The sequence below is a fragment of the Coregonus clupeaformis genome, chromosome 8 (genome assembly GCF_020615455.1).
Source record: "Coregonus clupeaformis isolate EN_2021a chromosome 8, ASM2061545v1, whole genome shotgun sequence".
Classification (NCBI taxonomy): Eukaryota; Metazoa; Chordata; class Actinopteri; order Salmoniformes; family Salmonidae; genus Coregonus; species Coregonus clupeaformis.
Window position 1 is genome coordinate 17,491,151 of NC_059199.1, and position 15,692 is coordinate 17,506,842.

At 37.9% G+C, this 15,692-nt stretch overlaps 2 protein-coding genes across 2 annotated transcripts in view; both read right to left on the minus strand.

Moving 5' to 3' along the window:
• vax2 (ventral anterior homeobox 2) overlaps positions 1 to 3,011 on the minus strand; it is a 28,864-nt gene extending 25,853 nt beyond the window's left edge. Inside the window, exon 1 of the mRNA XM_041884744.2 lies at positions 2,035 to 3,011. Coding sequence (XP_041740678.2) covers positions 2,035 to 2,284 — 250 coding nt within the window. The 5' untranslated portion in view covers positions 2,285 to 3,011. The remainder of the gene's footprint in view (positions 1 to 2,034) is intronic.
• An 8,701-nt stretch (positions 3,012 to 11,712) lies between these two features.
• LOC121571973 (UPF0687 protein C20orf27 homolog) overlaps positions 11,713 to 15,692 on the minus strand; it is a 44,804-nt gene continuing 40,824 nt past the window's right edge. The window contains exon 6 of the mRNA XM_045221858.1: positions 11,713 to 13,660. Coding sequence (XP_045077793.1) covers positions 13,560 to 13,660 — 101 coding nt within the window. The 3' untranslated portion in view covers positions 11,713 to 13,559. The remainder of the gene's footprint in view (positions 13,661 to 15,692) is intronic.

The window sequence follows — 15,692 nt, forward strand, 5'->3', positions numbered from 1 at the left end:
GTATTGCGAGCTTGGTGTCCCGAGCAACTCTGCCAAAAGCGCTCAGCTCGCCCTCACCACACCACAACTGCCGAGGCCGTTCACTGCTACAATTACCGGGCTTTCTGTTCAGATTCAGCCCCCACCAACTGCACTGTTTTAGGGCCCGGGCACGCGCAAACATTCAATTATGTAGAGCTTTCCAGTAGGTGATGTGTTTGATTATTTGTTGTTCAAATGAAAGGTTCATTTATACAATTGGTGAAAATAAAATGTGCACAAATAGGGGGGAACATTTTGTAAGAAGGGAAATTGATATTATCTGTGCTTCTGTAGGCTAATAGTTTTGTGATTAACTGATATGGGGTGTTATAGTATCCATGACAAATATGCATCCCACATTGGTGTGAAAACTATCCGGGTAAGGGGCATGGATATGCTATTTTAGAAATAAGTGGTCAAATGGATTATTATGAATAGGCTTACAAGTTCAAAAGTTTCAAAATAAACTTAAATAAAATGTTTTTTTTCCTGCTTACTATGACTATTTATTTAGAAAGCCATTTTCATAATTGTTATATTTTCTCACTAAGGATAATCTTCCACACAAAAAAAATATCCTGTATTCTTTGGGGTTTGTTGACATTTACATTAGAATGCATTTTACAACCCTGATTAAACAGCAGTGCAAAGAGATGTCATTACATTCTGACCAAAACCATTGAGTTGCATTCAATTAATTGTCAGTCACATAGCTTATTACTACTATAGCCTATTAGACATGTAATAAGTATTGTATATCATTTTGCTCACACCTTTAACCATTTGACATGTTTTACAAATAGTTTCTTCTTTTAAATATAATTTATTTCTGCAAATACATACTCCTGGAAATATTTTACTATATTTTAATAAGCATTAGGAAGGTAACTGGTAATATACCAAATATGGCATGGCGTTGTTTTGTTATAAGAAGGGAATGTTGTTGAGGGGATCTCCCCCTCCCTTCCACAATGATTATTGTAATAATTTACTACAAACTATTGAACCATTATTACCATCATGGCCGCATACAATTACAAGATATTTGGACATGCTGAAATAAACTATGGAGATATCAGTTGTGTGATTCACCCATAAAGTAGGCCCCTAATTACACAATTATATATTTAGAAATTGAAAATAGTAGCTTATATTTTGTTCCATTTGCAACTCATTTTTTAAAGAAGTTTGTAGATCCTAAGAACCACAAAAAATATATATATTATTAAAATAACTATTAAGTGGGTCTACATATTTTGGAGAATTCCATGCAAAGATGGCAATAGGCCTAGAAAGGTGGGGCTCCCTTTCTTTTAAACAAAGAGGGCGTGGACAACATTATTTCTTCATTTTTAGTAATAATACCTTAACTCAAACAAAAATAACAACATGGCCATGAATAAACACACACAGACATACACATGATGGTTTGTGTTTTTTAAAAGTATTTTGTTTGCCAATAATTACTGAATCATTTGTTGATTCATATAGTACAAAGCAGCTACTGCTATTAGTATATGTTATCATGATCTCTAAACTCTACTGTACATTTTAATCTCAGATGTTCACAACTTATTTAAATATAGTTAGCATTTTTTCCCCCTAATTATTGCAGATTTGTTCCAAAAAGGTATCAGGAGTCATAAAAAAAAGCTGTTGTCAGAATATAGGCTAGCTATATTTTCATTTTTAAGTATATTGGACATATATAGTATTATATCTTCATTTGCATATGAAATACCTTATTTTATTTTATTTACAATAAATCACTGCAACTATTTGCTTATTTGTAAGCTTAAAAGCATTCTAGTAGTAGTAGCAGTGTAGTAATATGGCCTAGTAGCCTAGTTGTAGTAGTTGTTGTTGTAGAATTAGGCTAATAGTAGTTGTAATTACAATAGTGGTATATCTGCAAATGCATTAAATATATTAAATGCATTTAATGGGAATTCTCAAATCTTAAGAAGTATAAACCCCTGGTTCTGTTCAGTAAAATAATATTTCGTTACTAACCTCGAACTAAAATCCTCCGGCAGTAGTCTGGATCCACTCCTAAAAGTTTATCATGTCCGTCTTCACTGGAGGAGGTCGGGGTGGAAGCAGATGTACCCGGGGTATTGGTTGTGCTCTGAACCGGCGACCTGCTCCCAAGTTCGGTATGGCATTTGTCTATCCCGTCACGACACTGAGAGTTGGATCCACGGCGGTGGTTGTTGCGGTCCTCGGCGATCTCATCGCCCATATTTGTGGCTTGATCGAACATCGATTTGAATATTGCTGTATAGATCTTCTGTATTCTTCACCTCGCTATTGGGCAGTTATTGCTACTCTTTGCACTTTTTAGTCCTTTGCAATAGTTCTCTTCAGCTGTGGTGGGGGAGACCATGCCCCAGAGTAGATCCAGTTACAAAACAGAACCGGCCACGCCGACCTGCGATGGAACCGAGCTGCACTGCAAGTGTCTCGGCATGGTTCAGCACTATCCTGCGGTCCGAAGTAGAGGAGAGAGATCGTGGATGGTGGTGAGAAAGAGGGGGCCCTGTGGACAAGCCTAGGGTCCCTCCTCAGCTATAGGACCGCACTAAACCCTAAATGCATGTTGTACGTACAGTAAGTGTATAGCCTACAAGGGGAGACCAGATCTATGACCAAAGAAGCTGGGAGGTGCTACACTTGCTCACCCACGTATAAATAAAATGAAAGACGAGCGCGTAACCAGCAGAAGAACAGTGTCTCAGTCTCTGTACAGTACAGTCAGTTCACTCTCTGCATCCAAGAAAGGAAACTTTTTCTCCTATAAACCATGCACCCCAGAGCATGGGCTTGAAATCAGTTACTTTACCACCGTTTGACTTGCTGGTTTCAGTGGCGCTGTCTTGGCGTGGTCACGGCTGTTGGGTTGTTGGTGGTCTGCTCGGGGTCTTCTTCCTTTGGAGAGCGCAATAATGTCTGTGTAGAGAGTGTTGAGGAGGGGCGTTCAAATGGGGGAAAGGGTCACATGCGGACAGTGAGGCAAAACTAACCAAATAAGGCTTGACCGAGCCATTTGCGTGTAGCCTATAAGTCATGTATGATTGTTTAGATAATCTTGGTGGTAATAGTTTTGCTTTGTATTGACGGTGTGACAGTCGTATTGACAATAATGTAGTGTCAGGGTGCACTTCAAAGGGGCTGTCACCAGCAACGTAATATCCGGTTTGCTCGTCTTTGATTGGTAAACAGACAGATCATTCAGTGCACATTCTAAGAAATGTATAAATCCGAAGAACCCTTCACTGTAAAAAAAACAACAACAATTGTTTCAACGAATTATTATTAAGTACCTGGTTCCACAGCCTTTTTTTGTTTACTCAACTCTTCGGTCCAATTGTTAACTGAACCTAAAAAAAATATTTGGCCCAAACTTAGTGCCAACTTGAGAGAATGTAGGCAAAAATTCAATCAACTTAAAATTATGTGTTTTCTCTAATTGTATCATATGTTCATTCAACTATAAATTATTATTTGGGCATCTTACCTAAAAAAGTCTGTGGAACTAGTTACACACACACAGTGCTTTAACACACAATGTTTTCAACTTACATATTTGACACAAGTTAACAAAGGCTACATTATGCATATTCATTTATACAGCAATGAATATTCAACATGTTCTTACCTTGATTTGAACTCACATCCTCTTGGTTCACTCCAATCTTCCTGCTATGCCACCATGTCTGTGTCAATGACTGATTTCATCTGTATTGCTACACTTTGCACTTCAAAGTAATATGCCCCACCAACATTAGACAACTATACAGAAACCCCCCAAAATTGCTGAAATAGGCAATCAAATCAATGATGAGAGAATAGTCAGAGTAACTGATAATTGACACAGACATGGTGGCATAGCAGGAAGATCGGAATGCCGTGAACTAAGAGGTTGTGAGTTTAAATCCCAGATGAGGACATGTTGAATAATAGTTACTGTACAATGTAATCGTGTGTCAAATATGTAAGTTGAAAGCACTGTGTGTGTAACTAGTTCCATACCTTTTTTTTTAGGTAAGATGCCCAAAGAATGATTTATAGCTCAATTAACATATGAGACAAGTTGAGCAAACACATCGTTTTAAGTTGACTGAATTTTTGCCTACATTCTCTCAGGTTGGAGCTAAGTTTGGGCCAACATTTTTTTTTGTTGGACCGAAATGTTGAGTTAATAAAAAGGCTGTGAAACCAGCTACTGAATGATAATTTGTTGAAACTAGATTTATATTTATTTTTAAGTTTTACAGTGTGCTTTTTATTGTTATAAAAAATAGACATTGGAACACTATAGAATCTTTCCCCAAACTAGTTTAAACTGAATTTTAAAAAGATTCAGACCAATACCTATATAGGATAGGCTATTAAAAAATATTTAAGTTGATCGAAAATAAACGAAACTACTCGAAGCCTGGAATAGTCAATGGATGCAATGAGCTCAGTAAACGACAGTAGCCTATTTTGCCATTATTTTCAAAGGGAAATCATTAAATTCCCTTCTACAAATCCGGAATGTATGGAAGCTTGTTACCTCCACCAAAAAAACAACAACGAGTTAGGAGATAGTAAGTCATAATTATGAGATAGTAAGTCATTATTATGAGATAGTAAGTCATAATTATAGATAGCAAGTCATAGTGATGAGATAATAAGTCATCATTATGAGATAGTAAATCATTATTATGAGATAATAAGTCATAATTGTGAGATATTAAGTCATTATTATGAGATATATAAGTCATAATTATGAGATAGTAAGTCTGGATCATGGACATTGAATAATCCTGCAGATCTACCCCTTTTAGGGGCAATTCAAACAATAACTCCCCGCCACTTTATTTGGTAAACAGCTGAAGAATGGGGCAGGAGAAATTGAACCACTCTCAAATACACAGAAGCAAGGACTCTCACATATGGATGCAAGGACTGACCATCAATGAGATAAAAATGATAGTTTTAACTATGTTTTGAAGCTATATAGTGTTTGTTTGTTTACAATTATATTGTTTACACAAACAATGGAGTAAAACAAGCTTATATTTTGGGTTCTGATGGGGTATAAGACCGTTGCTCATGAGGCATTTCTAAGTTACATTCTTCAAGAATCAATGGCTATATATTAATAATTTAAAAGTCAAAAAATGGATGTACCAATCCCAGATTGCCCCTTTAATGGATTTAATTACATGAATTAATTAATTAAATCTGATCTCAAAATTATGATATACATATCTCATAATAATGACTTAGAACGTCAGAACAATGAGTCATAACTATGAGATAGTAAGTTGTTATTATGAGATGGTAAGTCATTATTATGAGATATGTAAGTCATAATTATGAGATAGAAAGTCAGAAACGGAAACGGGCATTCTGAGAAAAATATGTAGAGAGAGGATGCTTAGAGTTTAGGGAATGTTTAATAAGATAATAGCATAGCTAAAACGTCGATGATAAAACAGAAGTGGCCACTCATGGTAGGCCTATACACCCTTAGAAAAAAGGGTTCCAGAAGGGTTCTATTTTAGCTGTCCCGATAGGAGAACCCTTTTTGGTTCCAGGTAGAACTCTTTTGGGTTCCATGTAAAACCCTCTGAGGAAAGGGTTCTACATGGAACCCAAAAGGGTTCTACCTGGAACCAAAAAGGGTTCTTAAAAGGGTTCTCCTATGGGGACAGTCGAAGAACCCTTTTCGGTTTTAGATAGCACAATTTTTCCAAAGAGTGTAGCCTAGGTTACATTTTGCCGTTCACTAGAAAGGATTTGGCCAATAGGCCTACTCCCTTAGATCTATAGTCTACCTACACAGCCTAATTTCTGCAACAAAAATGCATCTATTTGAGTTGATTACACAACACATTTTGCACAACTCCTGGACAATACCTTTGATGGTAATATATACTTTTTTCAACTAAGAGTTGCAACTAAAAGTTGCAAGAGTTTGTAAAAAAGATACTTCAATATTGAAGTATAAATATTTTACTGGATGGCTTCTTTTAAAGTTCATAGCATTATTGTTTTCTCAAACGTAGGCCTATAGGCTTTATTCACAGCTCTTCAGAAACACATTAACACTGCTAAATGATTTAGCCTTGGTCCATCTGCCCATTAGGCCTAGTATAATACAAAAACGTGGACTACCTTGCCCAAATTCACATTGAATAGCCATTGAATTTTCCCTACTGAAAAAGCTTTCAGTTAATTAGAGTTAATTAAATGCCTAAACCGTTGTTATGACTGCGCAGTAGGCCTAATTGTGGCTCTTGCTAATTGTAACTGGGAACAACCGCATGTGATTGTCTGTCTGTTGTAGGCCTACACAATTATAAGGCAAAAAACATCCACATTGTAAATTATTGGGATTACATAATAACAGTTTTGCCAGGTAGGAAGGTGATAATTATTCAAATTGCTCATTATTCGTTTCAGATGTTGTAATCTGTCAATGCGTTGAATGGACCTGACAATCAGATCCTCCACTCAGCAGCAAGACAAGAGAGGACTGATTGCCACAACAGATCTGTGTGATTGAGTATAAACCACACACACAAACTTAAAATGTGTATTGGTTATAATCACATACAACCTTCCACAAGCGCAATCCCTCTTCCCTAGCCATCACACGTGATGAACTATACAACTATTCAAAATATATCACTCATCAAAGTGCATCACAAGTTTTCTAAATTAAAAATAGTCTCATAATTTACCCATTGCCAATCATAGTTTTTCCCTTCCATTTTCACTGCAAATAATGTCTTAAGTTTACCAGTCTGACAAACATTGTTGAAACAACACCAACGAATGTCTATGGCTCCCATGGGACAATAATTGTTTCAATCAAATAATGATATCTGTTGTATACTGTATTTTATGTGGAGTGTGTTGGGTTGATTTGATCTCGTAAACTGACTTGCCTTTCTTAATTTCCCCTATGGGGATAACGTTGAATTGAATTGAACGCTTCTGCTTCAGTCTCTTTCCAGTCATCTAAACAGCCTTATGAAGTCTGTTCCATTTCCCCTATAAGGCCTATTTATGAAGTTCATCTTCCATCTTCACACACCATCTGTATAACTATTTCGTACAATTTTATGACACAAATGTGGACAAATATTCAATATTCATTGTACTGTTTTACAAAGTTCACAATGGATAGGCTACCGAAAAGGTATAGGCTGCACATACAAAAGAGTTACAGGTAATTATACAGACTCTATAATGAACCGTTCGTTAGCCGACATAAACTTAATCTAGCAGATAAATGTATCTCCGAATTACAGTTTATATAGTGTTTGTGCGTCTGATTCAACTCCCAGTGGACATGGATTTTTATCAGTAGGTCCAGATTACTGTAATCCATCGGGTCGCTCTTAGGGTACCAGGCCATACAGAGTTCACATTCAACAGGCTTTACACCACCAAATCTTTCAAAGAAGATTTTGAAAACAAGTTGTGTGGTTGTGTAGCGTTATAGGCTACATTTGGCATAGGGCCTATGACAGGGATTAGCCTCGAGCTATTTGAGTCAGATGTAGATGCATTATAAAATGTAGCAATTTCTGTTGTATTCTCCGATACTGGTCCCCTGCAATGCCTTGAGTTTGTAAGTGTTTTTAAAACAAACATTGTTAAATGTTAACCAGAATGAATTGTTATCTTGGCATTTACAGTGCTTTCATTATTGATATCAGTATAGTATCAGTAAATATGTTAGTAAATTACTATCGAAATTTGTTCCAGCATGCATGGTAGGTCATGACATTTGTTTTAGGCTGCATTTTTGCTAAAATTATTACAGCTATTTATTAGTTTTCATACATCTTAATTGTCTTTACTAAAAAGAAACACATTTTCTTAAAAAAATATTAAGTTACTAATTATCATATAGGCTTATTCTTCAATAAAAACTTGAATGATGCTTGATTGGCATATCATTGATTGTCTCTGAAATTCTTCCAATGTGTTACGTGTTCTAAAGTAGAATGGGTATTGGAACAGAGGGGTTCTGAAGAGGGGGGAGGAGGGGGGTTGCACGGCAATTAGTGAAGACAGGTGTTCATCGTGGGTATAGGTCTATGCACTAAGACCCGCAACTATAGCAACAACACAAGTACATACAATACAAGTATATTTAAATGTATTACTTCATTAACATAGGTCTATACAAATAAATATATTATTTATATATATATATATATATCATGATTTTGTTGTAGGCTAATATTTTTCGTAGCAAACCTCAGCTTGACTGTTTCACCAAAATGTTGTTCAATTTGCGCCTTGATGTCAAACAGATTCAACTCGTCAGAATAGAGATGAGAGAGTGTCGAACACTCTCGGTGGGTCCCGCGACTCCGGGCGGTATGAGCAGTAGCCTGCCTATCATACCGAAATACTAGGCCTTGCTCTCCTGGTGTAGCGAGACAAATGCTCTCGGCGCATAATTCTATTCATTTCAGATATTTTAAAGAGAGAGCGAGAGAGAGAGAGACAAAGGGTGATAAATGAACATGAAACATATCACCCCATGCTGTCATGTGTCAAACTATTGGGTTGGTGACGATTAGGCTTTAATATCCGATGCAGTAGTCCTGTTTCTGGAGCCAGAAGCCTATAGTCTGGTGTTCCAACCGCATGAACCTCAACAGCGTCTGAATAGTGAAAATAATTGAGCCTACCTTTAACCAACTGTTGAATTGTATAGCCTATGCTTTGAATGAATGATTGCATTTTGCCCCATGGAACGGTAAGACCATTCATTCATCCGTTAAATTCTAACCATGGATGAACTGAAAATATTAACTTTTTCTTAGATAACAGAATGAAGATATTGTATTTCCTAAATTATGCTTGCAATGGGTCTGTGGTGGTATATTATATAGAAAATATTTATTTGTTTTACCTTACACTGTAAGAAAAAAAATCATGTTGTTTTTAATTGCAGCCAGTACTGTATGTTACTGTAAAAAAACAACAAAAAAAAAACAGTATGTTACCATAAATTCCAAAGAAACTGGTTTAACAGTACATGACGTTTACAGTAATGTACTGTTAAATCAAAGTTTCTTTGGAATTTAAGGTAACATACTGTACCTTTTTTTACAGTAACTTACAGGTGGTTGGCTGCCGTTTTACAGTGTAGGCAACTTCATTTTCAACTCATTTAGGCCTACACCTGCATGTCAAAGCATTAAAGAAGAATGGAAAGTTTGGTCTCCACCAAAAACTCTGATATGTAATGAAAGGAGAAATGTTTGGAACATTTTGAATTAATTGTATATTTGGGAAGATTTATAGGCTACATAATAACAGGTATATTTATTTTAATATCAGGTCACACATCTGTTAATATTTATTTGTAACACAAGTCACAATTTATAAGTGATGTATACAAAGTCATAATTTCCTATGCGTAAAATAGCCATTATAACCGTAGCCAACAGGTGATGTCTTTAGGCTTTAATTGTTACCTACATAGGCTAATGGTTGAAGATTATGCAAATGTATGCATTTGAGCACGAATTTGATGACTAACTTATTTCACCAACTGTCCACAAAACGAATGCGAAATTTTAGGTTCAGGGACCAACACCCGTTGACCCTGCTCTGGTGAACGCGGTGATTTCAAGGCTCAGAATTTCGTTAAGGCTGTATCGAAAGGGCGATGGTCTTGTCTTACGCATTAAAGGTGTATGCCCATAGGTTACGGACAGAGTAACGCTAGCCAAAAACGATGCACAAGAAAATGTATTAGTTAAATGTTCCAATAGTCTACATAGGCTCATATATTTAATATTGTTTAAAGAACAGACGTTCAAAGTAGGCTAATGAATATTGGAGGTTTGCAGTCCTTTAAATCTTGAATGCAAACGGTGAGTTTCATGTACTTCTAGATTTGGAGTGGATGCATTAAAAATAGACCATGTAGCCTACTATACTGACCTACTCTACAATAAATAAAACAATATGAAAGACTTCTAAAATAGTTTAATAGTAATGATAGCCTAATCAGAGCAATGTATTTTTTTTTTTTACTGCTATACCTGTACACTTTGAACAATCCAAATTATAACAACAGTGTAAGCTTGTTGTTATCCCAACCATTGTTACATGGCAATCTTAATATTTAATTTAAATGACAAATGCTTTGCTCCTAGATGCTTCATTTTATTTTCATATAGTTATCATGCGAGGTGGGTCGTTTACTGTGCACCAGGGGGGTGGGGAAACTTAGATGCCTAGGAGGCCTATAAGTTAGTTCAGTGATGTAGGTCTACTATTGAAGCAGTGACTGAAATGTATGGAGTTTCAATCATCCTGTCAGTAACATGATACAAATGATATCCCTAGAGAGAAGGGACAAACGGTTTTACAGCCTACACTAAACGCTGTCATTTAAATAAATGTCTGTTTAGTGTATCATTAGTGCATCATCGTCGATAATTTTGGCCAGTTGATTGTTTTCTGAAAGCACTTTTTAATTTAGAGAGCTAATGAGTTGTTCCCTGAAAACTAGTGCACACTATACTACAAGGGAGAGGCTATGTCCTGATTCTCTACCCTCCTCCCAAAGTAAGTGTGCAAGTACACACTCCTAGTCATTGATTGAAGCATTGAATTGGTGTAAGGGTTGTTTGGAGGGAGTTACCACCGTGGTTAACGTACATCCATGACGGGAAGTGTGCAAGTGCATACTTCGAGAGAAGGGTGGAGAATCAGGACAAAGTCTCTAGAGGTCTTGCCGTTTCTTTCCCACCCGGTCACACTGGCTTGGTTGCTGGCTGGGAAGGAGAAGGATCCGGAATTAGAACCGGAATGAGAGACAGACAGAATACAGACAAGGGAATTCTCTGTGGCCGTGTCAAGTAAGTGGACTGACTGTGAACCGTGTGTGTGTGTGTGTGTGTGTCTCAACTAGGGTACTACTGGGTCATGTTTACATCCCTCACCCAAATGAAGGGATTGTGAAGTTGTGCATAAAACACATTATGCATTAAAAAAAATTACAGGCAATTAACATAAGGGGACTGTGCCATCTAAAGGGGACGGAATCGAGTCTTGTATCTTGTGTCTAACTGCTAGTTACGGTCAAGATGGAACCAGAACACGAGCGCAACCATGAAGCACTGGCCAGGCTTTTATAGTAGAGGAACAAAGAGCACACACACACCAACCAACGTCCCCTTGGAGTGTTTGTAGGATTTGAATCTGTGGTTTGCAGCAGTAGGGCAGGTTGTGTTATGATTGGGACTGAGACAGGGACACACAAGGATGGACGTAGAGAGTGTGAGGGAGAGGGAAATGGAGGTGAAGGATGGACGTAGAGAGTGTGAGGGAGAGGGAAATGGAGGTGAAGGATGGACGTAGAGAGTGTGAGGGAGAGGGAAATGGAGGTGAAGCAAGAGCAAGACAAAGGGGACTAAGAAAACAAGGTGCGTCAGGGTCAGAGACAATTTCCCACCTAATCTATGGATCCGTTCTAATATTTAGACTATAGCATACCCATAGCCTATATGAAACGCTGTAAACCTCAGAACATAGATGTATCCTGTAGTTCCATTACATCCAACAGAACACAGTAATAAAACAGTAAGAACAGCCCTCCAGCGGAAAATCACAGCATTATGCAATGGTGAAACAAAAGCACAGTTATACAAGTACTTATTTTTAAATACATAAACTTTATTACTTCATGGGATAACAAAATAAGAGCGATCACAATAACAAACACCTATAAGGGAACATGTATTCTGTAGTGTATCGACTGACAAAATGCTCCACCCCTCCTAGTACAGTAATCCCTCATTACAGTAACCTAAGAACCAGGGTTGGTGTCAATTCCATTTTTAATTCCTGTTAATTCAGGAAGTACACTGAAATTCCAATTCTCTTCAATGCTTTTCAATGAGAAATTTGGAATTGAATTGGAATTTGGTTTACTTTCTGAATTTACACGGAATTGACCCCAACCCTGCTAAGAACAGAGAATATTATTTTGATCAGTCTGACTGCATGAACAATAGTGCACCCTCTTTTTCTACTCTTAAGCTGTCGACGGGACAAGATCGGCTGGTATCTAAACTGAATCCACGCTCCGTTTCACTATCGTTTGAAGCATGGCAGGGTTAGGGACAATTCCATTTAAATTCCAGTCAGAAAGTAAACCAAATTCCAATTCCAAATTATCCACATTGAAAAGCATGGAAGAGAATTGGAATTCCAATGTACTTCCTGAATTGATTGGAATTTAAATGGAATTGACCCCAACCTGGGAGCGTGAATTTAGTATGGACACCAGACAACAAGGGATAACTTTAAGACATTACAGAGCCTATTATACACCGACATATAAACACAAAAGATAAAGGTTCTTCTCAATTAAGGGCAAACACATTTAACACATGTAGATTGTCTGATATGATAAAGAAAACAGGTTTAAGTCCATTTAGCTATGTGAAATACGGAGACTGATTGTACTAGATATTCTTATTTGATGGGAATATGCATTTACAGTGACTAGCCATTGACAGTAAACAGTGACTAACTATACTTCTTACTAAGATATTAGGTTGCAACGAGAGTATGAGTGCTCAGAGAGGATGGTGAGGGGTTTGGGGGTGAAGGGGAACTAGATTAAGGCAGATTCATGGTGGCCTAAACAAAATGTTCAAAACTTTCTCTTCTTGCTTAGAATGCATATAAAAGCCTAACATTGAAAATCTGTGCGGATCTACTACCAATGGTACTGATGGCACCAATCTTTCATCCTTGCAAAATACACTGAATATACATTTTACATCTCAATAAAATTTAAAATGTCTTGGAAAGCTGACCTATCCTTGAGTGCAGAGCCACCAAACCCCAAATTCTTTCAACTCCTGGAGGGCAGGTGAGTGAGTGCTAGAGGGATAGAATGCAGTTGTTGATGGTAAAAGCTGTACAGCAATGTAGGCACTTGCAATTGATTCATAGCGTATAGTTATGATTATTATAATTATAATGAACTTCAAATAAGTCATTTTCAATCCCTCCATGTCATCCAGAACTTTGGATTCAGATGGGAGGGATACATTTAGTGGTCTTTGTCGACCTCTATTGGTACTTTTGAGGTCAGGCTGGGTGAAATTGTGCTGAATTGATTACATGAGCTTTGCTGCCCCCTATAGGTTTACTCAGAAAACATATTCAACACAACATAGGGGCACTCAGTGGAAAGGCGTGGGCAGTTGGGTATGTCATTGCAGTACTAATGACAATTAAAAAACAGTACCTGTTTCAGATGCATTTCAGATGCATTAACTAACTATACTGGAGGTATGCTCAGAGATCTGATCACATTAGCCTTGCTTTAAAAGAAGAACCACTGTCCATTTCATAATTTTATCCTCCTTTTGGACCAAAACATCTTGAATGGTCAGTGATAGTTCGGAGCAGAGTGGATGGTGAATGCCAATATATGTGACACTGTCTTTTTTGTTTGAAGGTGTGTGTGTCTTGCATTGCCTGGTCTAGTCAAATCCTTGCCAGTCACTCTGTTCAGAGTCATACTCCAGCTCCACTCCCACACAACGCACACCTTCCAACAACATGGGTGTACCATGGTGACGGTCTGAAAAACAGGGAGAGAGAGAGGGGGAGAGAGAGAGCGAGAGAAAAATAAGAGGGCGAGAAACAGAGAAAAAAAAAAAAGGGAGAGAAAGAATGAGGGGGAGTGAGAGAAAGATAGAGAGAGGGAGAGAGAGATAAAATACCATTAGGTTATTTCTCAGAAATGGTTTTAGTCTACATCATCAGACCAGTGCCAGTCCTCAATTACAGTGTGTTGCTAGTAAAGTAGGGTGAGAGAGAGTCAGTAAAGCCCAAAAGGAATTAAGCTGTGTGATCTGTTTCTCGGCCCCTCCACGAAAGCTTTCACACACACACTACATCCCCTTCCCTCCTCTGCCTGCCTACAGATGTTCATGTTCGCCTCTCCACTCTGTATCTGCGTCCCAAATCACACCCTATTCCCTATGTAGTGCACTACTCTTGACGAGGGCCCATAGGTCTCTGGTCAAAAGTAGCACACTAAATAGGTAGTAGGGTGCCATTTGTGACGCTGCATGTGAATACAAACGCTCCCCACTACCCATCTACTTGTGTAGCTGTCTGACAAATTTTTCGCACACGGTTGTCATTTAAAAACGTAAATGACTGAAAATGAATAAATAAGACAATACATTTCTGTTGAAAGCAAATGAATTATGGGGTTGGTGTTAGGTTCCAAAGTGAATCATCGTGACAGACTCTATTGATAGCTTCCAGACAATGAAAGGAGTCAGAGTCAAAGCCACAGTGTGTTACAGAGAAGGAAAACGGCTGCAACTCCAGTAGCTAACAGGAAGAACAAGATGCAGTGATTATAATCAAATCAGTCACATTTAATACAGTACAATTATTTTACCAATTATAAGCTCCCCATTTATGTGTGATTCACTTCGTTGTCCTCAGATTATCACATTATTTAAGTCATCAGTGATGCTTAACCCATGCTGTTCAGACTCACCAGCAGGTGGCAACAGCACACTACTACATAATTGTTCGCAAACCTCTTTATCCAAAAATGAATTGTTAAGGAGCAATATCAGACTCCTAGGTGCTAGACCGTTACTCAATTCAACAACACTACACCATTGCCTTGCCTTGTTTGGGAAGACAATGACTAGTTGGCTACAGTAAAACTACACTGACACACCCAGAAATAACTGACAGATTTCGGTCGAATGCGTTCAGTTGTGCAACTGACTAGGTTTGCCCTTATTTAGAAATGCTATTATTAGAGAAAGCAGTTGGTTTTCAGCACTGTTGTCTACACAGTAAATGATGAGGGTCCACTGTACAGCAGTGGTTCTCAAACCTCTCCTCAAGGACCTCAGACATTTCATCATTTAATTGTATCCCTGAACTAGCTCACCTAATTCACATATTCAAGGGCTTGATGATTAGTTGACAAGTTAAATCAGGTGTATTAGATCTGGAATAGTTAAAATACATAGAACGGCTTTGGATCCCAGAGGAGAGGTTTGAGAACCACTACCTCTACAGAGCACATACAGCATGACACAACAATACAATACAACACATGTACTCATTTTAAGGACGGACAGAACATTGCATCACACTGGAAAGTACGTTTCTAATGAAAGTGGTGACTACAAGTTTTAGTTGCATGAAAAGTGGTGACTACTCTCGTTAGACTAAAACTTGACTACTCTCGTTTTAGTTGCAAAATGTGTGCAGATCTCACAATGCTTGGATAAGTATTTAACATCTCAGGAACCACACTGACATGATATAGCAATCTTCTGAGATCTATGCATGCTCACATCTTAAAGTACTGCTATATCATTTTGGTCGCTAAACACTTCTCCAGGCATTGCGAGATCTGATCACCTGCACAGTGTGACTGCAATAAAGACGACTTGGAACGAATTGGTTTTGTTATCATGGGTGTAACTGTAGACTTACCCGCTGCGGGGTGAAGTTTCCCCTTGGTACAGATCTAGGATCAGGTTATCCTTCCTCAATCCCAATCTTAACCATGAGTGGGGAAAAACTGCAAAAATGACCCAAGATCAGAGTCTAGGTACAACTTCCCCCTA